Here is a 12,018-nt window from a genome sequence, read left to right as displayed (position 1 = left end):
TATCAGTTTCTCAGTAAACTAGTTAAGCATTTAAGTGGCATTTAGCCTTTTGACTTTCAGTAACATTAAAATTACAGAGCAACTTTAACATATATGACAACTGACAAAGCAAATACCACTGTAAATTAAAATATTAAATGTTCAACACAGGAAAAGGACTTACCCCTGGAATAAGTGTTAGTCTATTACCATCCATCCAAAATTCCTTTAACCCACTCAGTTGTTCAAGTACTTCAGGCTGTAAAGGTAATCCTTTTGTTAAAAACTTCATACAGAATATAGTGAAATGCAAAAAAAAACTTCAGTGATTCATCTACTGCAACTTTAAGTAATGTCTTATTATAGCTGTTATACACACTTGTTTAACTGGGTCATCAAAAACCCCAGATAATTCACTTTTTGAAATGTAAATATATACTAGATATACAAAAACCTTTTGAGAACTTGATCACAGCACTAAATAATCCTTACAGGAAGTGGGGTTTTTTGTTTGTTTGTTGGGGCTTTTTTTAACAGAAAGTATTATTTTTCAACTGGAGCACACAATAAATAAATGTTACGTGTATTGTTTCCTCTCTCATGGAGGAGGTCTAAAAATCCTTAAATTCCATCAGATCAGAAGACCTATTTTTCAAAAACCGCAGACATCTTGTGGTTTTGGGGAAAACAAAAACAAATTTTAGTTTTCTAACAACAAAGGGTGCATCTGCGTGATACAAGCAAACCAATCCATCCATAAAGTGAAGTGCAGGATCGTGCTTCCATTACAACTTATTGTTAGAAGTATCTTACATATCAGGGAAAGACCACTTCTTGGCAAACATCCACATTGCATATGCTTTCCTATTTAAACTTCCCTCCTAAGAAAGTAATGCAAAACAGGTGCTGCTGCACCTTCACAACTACAAGCAAGTTCAGTAAATGCAGAACTCAATTCTACTATATTGTAAATATACGGCATTTCCTGCATAAGTTGCAGTCCTGACTCCCAATAATTCATTTTCCAAGAGAAAATCTTAACTACCTTTCAAGACAGCTCTTTATCCAAAACAGTATTTTCAAACCTTTCTGTGTTTTTACCAAAAGATCTTAATGAAATAAATTACCAATGGTTGACTCTTGTAGCTAAAAGGCTGGCAGAGATGAAGCAATCAGCCCAAAATATACCCAAACAGGTAATTTTGCAGCCTATACTTAGTTCCTGGCTGTTACTGCTTAACATGTGCCTGGGTATGTCAGTTTTGAGGCTCCCACATGAATATCTATGCTGTAATGAGAATATAGCAGTAACGGTAATGGCTGGAAGTATAATCATACTAATGAACAAATTCCTTAAATACACTTCCCTATCTTCCGAACCATACAAATAGGCAAGTGTTCAGCTCTGCATGACCTACTGGTGGCACACAAAGGCTTGACTTTATTATATGGCAGGTCAGTACATTCCACTCTACTTCTGTTTAAATTTCTTTATCCAGGAAAGTACTTGTAGAAGTAGTGGTTGTAAACATAAGATGTATTTGACTGTGAGATCATGAACAGGAAACAAATCTATACATGCTGAAGGAAAAATCTGAGAACCTTAACTGTAAATACTATTTTGAACAATATTCAAACTTAAAATTAATATAGTTTCCCTTGGATCTAAATAGTTTGTACACAATAATAAAAGCAGGTTATGCACAGCTTATAAAGAACTTGCAACATTAAATACATGATAACCAGTAAGTGTTTAGAATTTATTATAAGCCAAACAATTATGTTTACAATTCAAACACATATTACCATTAATTTTTTACCAGTACAGTAACCACACTACACTACAGAGTGTTATTTTCAAATTGAGGAAAAACATATTCATATTCATCAGAATATGCACATAGTTTTTATAACAGGCTCCATAAAGCAGTATGAGGTATACATAATAATTGCTCCCTAGCAGAACTCTTAAGATGATGTTTACATTTTCATATTGATTAAAAATAGATTAAAAGATAAAGAGATTTATAAAAGATACAAAGCTCTGTTACTAGGACAAAACTCACCACTTCTGTGAATTCATTACTTCCTAAGTCCAGTCTCTCCAGCTGAGTCAGTCTGGACATGGTTCTGCACAGGAAGGGAATAAATAAAGAATTAGATTTAAGAAAATACCAGTTACATCCAATCTTCCTGTATTCATACAAATATATTGTTTTAATCAGTATTAAGTAGTGATGTTTATGCTGTTCTGTAACTGGACTGATATCTAATGAAGGCCAATTTTTTCACACATTGTTCAACCAGGCACGTAGTAATGATCATGCTGTCTGTTGACTGTCACACAGAGTACACACAAACTCATCTACAGATTAGTTTACAAAAACTAAGACCACTAGAGTAATCTTTATGACGGAGAGTAACTCAATGAAGTTACTCTTCTTTTGACTGCTTCAGCTTTTCACCTACAATCACAATGTCTTCTCAGCAGCCAAAGGCTGGTTAACTACATGTTTTCCTCCCAGAGAAAGACCACTGCCTAATGATCAGCTAAAACAGAAAAGACCGCTGTTGAATTACAGTAACCAACAACACTTTCTACCTCTCCAGGCTGCTGACAAAGTTGCTTCCATACAATGTGGTCTGGAATCCTAATCATTTCTCTAGTCCTACAACAAATCAGCTAACTAAATTGGCATTTGTGACACATCAATACTCTTTAAGCCAACTTATGGTAAAGATTAAATCAATGACTGAAATAAAGTAAAATCCATTATTTCAAGCTGCGTTTTGGCAAAATCTTTCCTTCATTTGAAGTTTACTCTGGGGATCCCACAGACATCATCTGTCACTGCACACTGTGGTCTACATGATCGGTACTTCAGTCAACAGCAGTACTATCTAAAAATATTTTCCAAGTGCCTATGAATCCCTCGGATTGCATTATATTGTGTATTTATTTAATAATGGATTTCCATAGAACAATAAATAATATCGAATACTTTCAAATATAAGCTGTAAGAGTGTACGTACTATCAAATTCTGGAAGACCTAAATCTAAGAGCTTCTAAATGGTAGAGTCTTTTATACCGTCAGAATATATGTATGAACACTAATATCTTTAAAGAACATCTGCACAAGCACAAGATGCACTATGCAGCTATTCAGTTTCAGTTGTTCTTCAAATACACTATTACAGGTGTTCTAAATATACAGTTCAAAAATTACATTATATTGAAAAATGTCATATTTATTAAAAGTAAGTTAATGTGATTATTACTATTATTCCTGAAATAATCTCCCAAAAGGATTACACTCAACATTTGTCTATAGATTTGATTTTCATGGCATTATAGTAATTATGCTGGGGACAAACCCAACATTTAGCAAAAGCAGGTAAAGACATGATCAAGACAAAAGTAGAAGCCATTTTGTGCACTGCACACATAGTATACACAGGCATTAGGGGAAAGCTTTTAACTCACATTCCCACTGTCTCAAAGAAGAAAACGAAAAAAATACATGAAAAGTCTACTTCCAGAAGAATCCGAGAAACATTTTTCCTCGTTTAATGATTACCAACTGCTAAAATTAATTTTCCAATTCTAAAATAAATTATCGAAGTCCCTCTGAAATACCATGTAAGACAACTTTCTCAGAGCTTTATGAGACCATGCCAATACCAACTTTAGTGCCATATGTTGCTAGCAAATTTGCCCCAATAAGTCTTCCAGAAGCACAGCTGAAGACTCATTTAAAGGATCTAGCATATAACTTTGCAGCTTTCAAAACTTCATGGGCAACACCATACTGTACTTTTACTGATGACTTTAATTTAAAAGGGCTTTATATTTCCCCTGTTTCCAAGCCAGGTTAGTGAGACTGTGGGCTACTAGAGAGAGCAGTCCAAAACTTCACTGATGATCTAAATTTTGGCCTCAAAAAGAAGATTAAGGGAGATCCACAGCTATAAGGGATTTAATTTGCTACATTAGTTTCAATAAATGAATATTTTTAAAGTGGCTTCTTTTAACATTTTTATAGTCCTTTCATTTCAACAGTTTTAAGACAGTGCCTTGATTTTTATTTGAACTGAATTTTCAACTTAGAAATACATACAAATTTTAAAGGTGAAGGAAAAAAAAAAACAGGTAACACCAACAAAATGAAAAAAGTTGAATCTGGTTTAATTGAATTTTGATGAGGCTGAATTGAAACAAAGTCAGATGGATTTTCTATTGTGGCTTAAGATGAAGAGAATTTTTTCTTTCAGTTCAACACAAACTCTTCTCTTTTTACTTTAATAGCTTGGTAAGGATACACACACACAGACACACATACGCACATCAATCTCCCAGATCAACACATTCCTAGGTCCAAGTGATTTTATTTTTTTTTCCTTCCTCCTGTACACCATTCAACTCTGAGGCCGAACTGTTTAACACAGTTAACACCAGATTCACAGAATCTAAGCAACAAAGCTCTTCTCCCTGCTGCCAAATTACACTAGATACACAAATTCCAATCCAAGATCTAGGTGCTCCCTTCCCATCCTGCTAGTGCTACATCCTTAACGGCTCTAAGGCAACTCAAGATTTCCCATGTGTGCCTTAATCTTCAGTATCCTACTAAAAATAAAATAAAATAAAAATGCTGTTACAGTTTTTCATCAATGGTCCTGGCCTTACCATTTGGAACCAAAGCAAATATCTGCAAGTCTCTCTCAAGTATCTGCAAAATTGATGTTATGTAACATTAACAATATGATAAAGAGACTTCACTGATTTTGGGTTGTTTTTTTTTCTTGCCAAAACATCTGTAATTTAGCAAACACATCCACTCAACTGTAAAACACACACAAATGTGTTTGCAAGACCAGGGTCTCAGATATCTATTTTCCTCCCCTTCCCCACTGTCACTTAATCCATAGCATTTCAGCTATTCTATGACTAACACTTCTTTGCTTTTCTGTATTGTTTATAGAGTGACTATATATTCAGACAAAATGCAAACAAAGCTTTCAATAATGTTAAAGTAACAGGAAAACTCAGGGCTAAAGAAAGACGAATACAGAACTGGAAACAAAAATTTACTAGATCACTGAGTTACACCTATTTCTGTCTTTGCCACTGCACTATGTGATCTCTTCCATAAACTGAAAAATCTGTTTCATAATTCATATTATTGAACTTGCTGCAAAATCAGTCCAACACTAAGGGATCAGGTAGTCTAAATTATGCTTCAGATTCTGATGTTGTAAACAGTCAGCTTCACCAAGGTTAACACTACAGCTTACTCCAAGCAATATACAATTCAAGAGGTGTGTGTGATAGCCAAGAGTGGGCCCTGAATCATAATAATTACACTCTCAACTTGCTTCTTTCTAAAAAGGCTGCTCTTTTTATTGACAATTAGACAACAGACAGAAGTTTGGGAAAAAAAATAAAAAATAAACTCTTTATATTTCCTTTGGACTATTTTCCCAACTTTCAGCTAGACCCAACCTATCAGATAAATGCCTTTAAAATAGTCTTGTGTAATTTTGCTTTTGTTTCAGTAGAAATATTTTCATTGAGCTGGTTTGCATGACAATACTGCCAGTTTTGCAGTCTCTGGCTGTGGATAAGCTCAAAGCAAAATGATGCATTTGGCACAAAGCAAGTTTGATTTAGTGTGTTGGCATTCATTACCCGTTTTGATTAACATTCTTTCAAGTGCTTTCTGCTTTAGTGTTAAAAATTATGTGCATTTTTAATTCAGCAAGAGGGCTAGCTGATTTTGTAGACATTTATCCCAATACATTTCTGATTACAAACACAAAAGAACTTGCTTTAAGTATGACAATATTAAAAAGGTGAGAGTGACAGAGACAAGAAAAGACTGTCGTATTCTATAGCAAAAAGTATTAGCTCATACTGCTACATTTTATTAGCTTCAAAAAAAGCCTTTTGTTTTTCTACACTGTTCAAAGTCGTTTAGCATGTTCCTTTTAAAATATGTACTCAGATTTGGAAAAGTGCATAAGTTTGAATTTCACATCAGCTTCTGTTCTAATAATAATATTAAAGCCAGGCCATGGATGCCTTTGTTGGCCAGGTCAACTGCTGCACGGTTGTATTACCTGGAAAGGCAGATTCACATCTTGCATACCATGGACACCACAACAAACTTTCTCCCCAGTGTACATCATACATAAACAACTTGAGTTTCTAGTACCTCACTGTAGCAAAATGCATATTAATGTGATTAAATAATTTTAAAAAAAAAAAAAAGTAGTATCAATAGCTTTAATCTCCCTTAATTGACCCACAAGAGTACCAGAACAAAATAACAAAGGTGGCATCTCAGTATGTACTGTAGATCATTATAGAGGTGCTGCAGAAAACATCTTCATGACAGCTGCTGTTTAGTTTTCCAGCAAGGATGAAACCCTGAGAACACTGAAGTCAACAAAAAAATTCCCAGCAAATTCAACAGAAGTTATGTTTGGCTTAAATACACTACAGCATTTGTTTAAATGTCTCTTATCACTACAAGAGACCTCTGTAAACTACTCTCTTTAAAATATCGCATGTAACTCATGCTATTAGTGTTAATTATGGCAATTAAGGTCACAGTAATTTTATAAACAAAACCTGTATTAGCTATAAGTTTTAATTATAGCTACTGTTCCTCAGTTGGGAGTAACTTAATTTACAGAGCTACTACCCCAAATGACATGTCTTCTAATTCTTTTTCTACTGAAAATTAGTTATAGCAAAAAGAGCAAATGAGGATAGAGAGTATTTATATCACAGGAATGAAAAGACTGCTTCACACTTGGAAGATTTAAAATCACACTTTCTGATGCTATACATTTCATTCCAGGTATGAGTTCTGACATCTTTATACAGCAGACACTACAGTACAGTATCTAGCCACGTGAAAAGGGAATTCCAGTGGAACCTAGCCCTTCGTCACATCTTAGGCATATAATTAGCTACAGTCACTAAGAAAACTGGCTGCTGTATTTGAAGGGCTAGCAATTCACACTTCAGCCTACTGCAAGCAAGTCTCTGCTAGCATATGAGCTGGACAGAGTGAATAGTCAATTGTTAGCTCCTCCTCTTCTCCACCACATCATCTTACACACCACAACCAGTAGCTCTCTTTACTGGTTTCTGTTGCCAGAGGAGGACCCCTTTTGCAGCACACCACAATCCACTCAGGACTCCACAGCTGGTTATTCACAACCCCTCTCTTTCTCTCTTCATTAACCTTTTATACCTCTGTTAACCAGCTTGGACCTCCGGGTCCAAGTGTGAAAATGCAGAGCATTTCTCTAGCTCATAGGAACAGCAGGAACCACAACACCATCAGCCTGGGCTTTGCTGATGAAATAAGTGAGAATTGCAAAGCAGTGTTTAGAAATAGGCTAGATTTTAAGAGGTGCAATTGGGTTTACAGTTAAGACAAATCCTGTGAGAATTACCGGAACTATTTTACTCTTACTGAAAACACATCCAAGGAATACACTGCCATTATGTTGAACAAGCCAGTTGCATTATAGAATAGGTATGGCATAATAGATTCCATGCAACACAGTAACAAGTTGTTACTACAAACTAAACACAGTGTTCAAGTCATGTGAATCCCATTCCCTCAGTCATTCTGAGCAAGCATCTCAAACTCCACATTTGATTTAGAGATACTGACCTCAATTACCAATGCCTAAGTCTCAGACACTCAGCCATCTGAACCATACTGACAGGCATTTGGGTACCCATACAACACTGCATGCAAGAAACATCAGACACCTCAGAACAATCATCCTGACGTGCCCACATGCTGACTTAAGAGCTCAACAGGTGGATCAGAAGCTGGATACGGACAGAAAATAAATAATTTAAAAAAATATATGTCCAAATAAGCAAATCTCCAAATAGGTAGTGTAGTCAGTCTGAAGTGAGATACAATTTCAGCAGTATGAAAGGAAAGTTCTTTGTGAGAACTTTGTCCAGTTACTAGCTACACATTTCAAGCTGTGACCTACTTTTCAATATGCACTAGATTATTAGTATAACTGCAGAAAACAGCCTCCAAAGTAGTTTAAATAAATGTCATACATACTTACTTTGGCAATATTTTTAACTGGTTTTCTCTAAGTTCCAATATCTGGAGTTTAGTTAATCTGTAACAGAAAGGCATAACAAATTATCACAATTTACTGTATTTTATGACAAAAGCAATCTCCAAACTTATTTATATGGCTGATTTTCAAAAAAAGATCTAAGAGTTTGACATATTTTTTCCTGTAAGAATTAAAAATATGCTTTGTGCGTACATCTGCATGTTACTTAAAATTCATTTATTCACTGGGGTTTGGTTTCGCTAAAGCAGCAAATAAACTAGATCTTGACTGCTCTTCTGTACTTGTTTGAATACGTTCGCTTTCCTTCATCCCAAAGATTTTAAAGCACTTCATTGGATTAATTTGGGGTACATGTTATCATCATATACGGAAGTACACAGGAAGTAATAGAAGAAAGGGAAGGTAAGTCTGCGTAAGTCAAGTTGTTGAATTTCTAATACTGGCAATGTAGCAAACCCTTTCAAATAACAAGCCTCATTAGAGGAACACCTGTGGTCTTCCACATGGTACAAACAACCTTTAAATTCATCTTGGATTTCCTTCCATGTCCTCTTTCTAGTCAGCTTCTTAATCCATTTTGATATTTCTGTTAGAAGGCAGTTTGACCTTCATTTCAATAAATGCTTGGTTGCAAGATAAATACCCTCTAAATCCCCAACTCAACTGCTTGGCGAAGATAAGTTCAAAGCAGTCTTCACAGTTAAGCAACGTACCATCCCCAGTGGATTTTTCTGCATCAGGACAGCAGCAACAAGACTATTTCTTTGTTAAATGAAATGCAGAAACTAAGTATGGTTTAAATACAGACAGGACTGTAAAGACAAGAGTTCTACATGTGACCCACTAACAGCCCTCTTACCACACCAAACAGGACATTAAGCTCCCTGACTCAAAAGAGGAGATTAGTGAACAGACCAGTGTTTCCTGAAGGTGCTTGACTGAGTACATTGTAAGGACAGAGACAAAAACCTTAATTTTGATTAAGTAGTAAGAACTATACTTAAACTAAAAATAGAAAACTGAAAACAGTATTTATTTTTCCTCTAGACATTCGCTCATTTTTGGATGCGTTTGAAAGTAGCAATCTGCTACGCCTACGAATAACCTAAGAATATAACAGTCACCTTGAAACAGAGCAGAGGTCAACACAGCCCAGCACTGCAAGCAGTACTTGCCATCTGGTAGCATCTGCTGGAGGGGAACCTCCTCCTCCCAACTTCTCAAAGAAAAACCAACACTCCAACAGTGCTGAAAGAACACCCTAATAAAAATCCAGCTCATGGTAATATCACTGCTGTCAGTGTAGGACATAACTGGGAAGGACCTCCTAGCCTTCTTACCTTGCTTGCATCCTAAGGTACCAACTCATGACAAAACAGAACTTGTTTGTTTAAGCACCCTCAGATTTGAACAGTCATTTTGAGCTTGGATTTGCGAACCAAAGAACAACGAAACACTGCATTAGGCCCCAGTTGGTATTTTGGTTTGATGACAGGGAGAACAGCTACACAGTTTATAGGTTTTCTTCACAACATGAAGAGGCAGTCAAATTTCTCAGCTGAAAGCAGTGGAAGCAGACCTCCATTCATATGCTAAACTACATATATATATATGCACGCCAACACTGTGTTGACTTTAGCCAGAACTGAGTGTACTACACTTCTAATAAGCTAATTCTGTGAAATTAAAGACTGCCTTTGGTGATAGAAAGGTTCATAGCTTTGTGACCCTGTTTCACATTCTATGTTTTCTTCACCTAACCATAAGAAATTAGAGATACAAATATTGAATTTCTTATGTGTAGAGCTACACAGAGGCTACTAGGGAAACATTTTCAATCTCTCCTGGCTAGGAGATACAGGCTGTGTCTAAATGAGCAATTTTCTTGCCATAATTGATGAGAAATATTGGATTGAAGTGGTTGTCACTTCTTCCAATATGACTGGAAGGGTTTATTCAAGTTTAATATAATAATACACATCAAATACTCAGCCTAGGTGCTCTTTAAATTGCTGATGTGAACAATCGTGCTAAGAATCTGAATCACACAGAATCACAGAATAGCAGGTGTTGGAAGGGACCTAGAGCAGGTTGCACAGGAACGCATCCAGGCGGGTTTTGAATATCTCCAGAGAAGGAGACTCCACAGTCTCTCTGGGCAGCCTGTGCCAGTGCTCTATCTCCCTCAAAGGAAAGAAGTTTCTTCTCATGTTGAGATGGAATTTCCTGTGTTCCAGCTTGTGCCCATTGCCCCTTGTCCTGTTGACAGGCACCTCTGAAAGAGTCTGGCTCCATCCTCTTGACAGCCACCCTTTTAACTATTTGTAAGCATTGATGAGATTCCCTCTTAGTCTTCCCTTCTCCAGGCTAAACAGACCCAGGTGTCTCAGCCTCTCCTCATAAAGAGAGGTGCTCCAGTCCCTTGATTGCCTTTGTAGCCCTTTGCGGGACTCTCTCCAGTAGTTCCTTGTCCTTCTGGAACTGGGGATCCCAGAACTGGACACAGTACTCTAAATGTGGCCTCATCGGGGCAGAGTAGAGGGGGAGGATAACCTCCCTCGACCTGATGGCCACGCACTTTTTAATGTACCCCAGGATACCATTTATTGCTATAATGGAACTGAGAAACTGGGGTTTAATTTGGAAAAGAAATACAGACAGAGAACTAGACTACCTATACTAAAGGAAAAATAGAAGTCACAGTGGCATAATATATATTTCCTGTGCTATTCTATCACAATGATTTGTCACACTCATACGGAAACATTTCATTTCTCAACTGTAAAAACCCATAACCACAGAAATATTTACACATCACCTAAACACCAAGCTGTAACAGAGTATTATTCAACTTGAAGTATACCTGATGTAACAGTCTCAACAGAATTATTTTTGTAGTATTGTTATTTAATGTAACCAACTTAGCTTGCTTTTAAAATGTCTCTCAACTTTTAAATAAAACGGAATTTCTACATGAACTCCTTGCCAGGCTAAGATCAACATTCCTCCTAAATCTGACTCCTTTAACTACACAAACTGCAAAAGATGTAAAAGAAATATATAGCAGGTATAAACTCACTGTTCAACAGCAGTCATTCCTTAGAAAGGAATTCCATAGACAGATGTTCTTTACTTTTCACGTCCTTTGCAGTTTTGCTAACGCAGAATATTTTTTTTTAAATCATAACTAAAATATACAGGCAACAGGACTGAAATATATGTATCCTATATCAGGTTGCATTTGCACAAGTTTGACCCAAATTACATATATATATAACTAAATTAAGTCCCCGATTTGACTATCACTGTAAATTTATGTAAAAAATTATCCCAAAGTAGATACTGTTAAAGATACCTCCTACTGCAAATACTACTGGCAAATTGTTGAGAAAAAAAAGATTAAAAGTAAATTCATTGCAACATCATAGTAAAAAGTGTCTGGAAGCAATATCCCACTACAGACAAGATTCTCAGTTTTTAGAATGACACTGAAGATAAACTCCTTGCTTATCTTAAACATCCACCAGTAAATAATGTTTCCCCTTTAAAGATCTGTCTCACAATTAGGGTGCAGTGAGCTTCACGCTTAGACTGCTCTGCTTATATATTTAAATGTAAATATACATGATGTATTTAGATACAACAGATATGGTTTTCTTAGGTAAGTATAAGGAATTCTCAGATTTCTGTGCACTGGTACAAAGGCTAGCTCTGGGATCCGTGCCAATATTAATGCATTCAAATTAGAATTTGGGAGTGGAGGAAAAAAACCAAATGACTTTATCACCTATCACCTCAGAATTCCAAAGGAACTGGCATATTTAATCAAAAGTCTGGTGATTTTTAATAAGTCTAACCGGCTGGACCAGCACAATGTCATTGAAGGACAGCAAGTATCTAATTCTCAT

General features: G+C 36.1%; 1 protein-coding gene across 6 annotated transcripts in view; it reads right to left on the bottom strand.

Annotated features, from left to right (window-relative positions):
• The window catches only part of ERBB2IP (erbb2 interacting protein), a 68,231-nt gene that overhangs the window by 32,495 nt on the left and 23,718 nt on the right, over window positions 1–12,018 (bottom strand). For all 6 annotated transcript variants that reach the window (XM_009884221.1, XM_009884222.1, XM_009884223.1 and 3 more), the window contains exons 5-7: window positions 8,093–8,149; window positions 2,046–2,109; window positions 164–238 (exon numbers count right to left, since the gene is read on the bottom strand). In XM_009884221.1, the coding sequence (XP_009882523.1) occupies window positions 164–238; window positions 2,046–2,109; window positions 8,093–8,149 (196 nt within the window). The remainder of the gene's footprint in view (window positions 1–163; window positions 239–2,045; window positions 2,110–8,092; window positions 8,150–12,018) is intronic.

Source organism: Charadrius vociferus, unplaced genomic scaffold (assembly GCF_000708025.1).
Source record: "Charadrius vociferus isolate BGI_N301 unplaced genomic scaffold, ASM70802v2 scaffold183, whole genome shotgun sequence".
In the NCBI taxonomy this organism is placed as follows: Eukaryota; Metazoa; Chordata; class Aves; order Charadriiformes; family Charadriidae; genus Charadrius; species Charadrius vociferus.
Note: the sequence above shows the minus strand (reverse complement) of the source record. Positions and strands in the feature narration are given on the sequence as shown.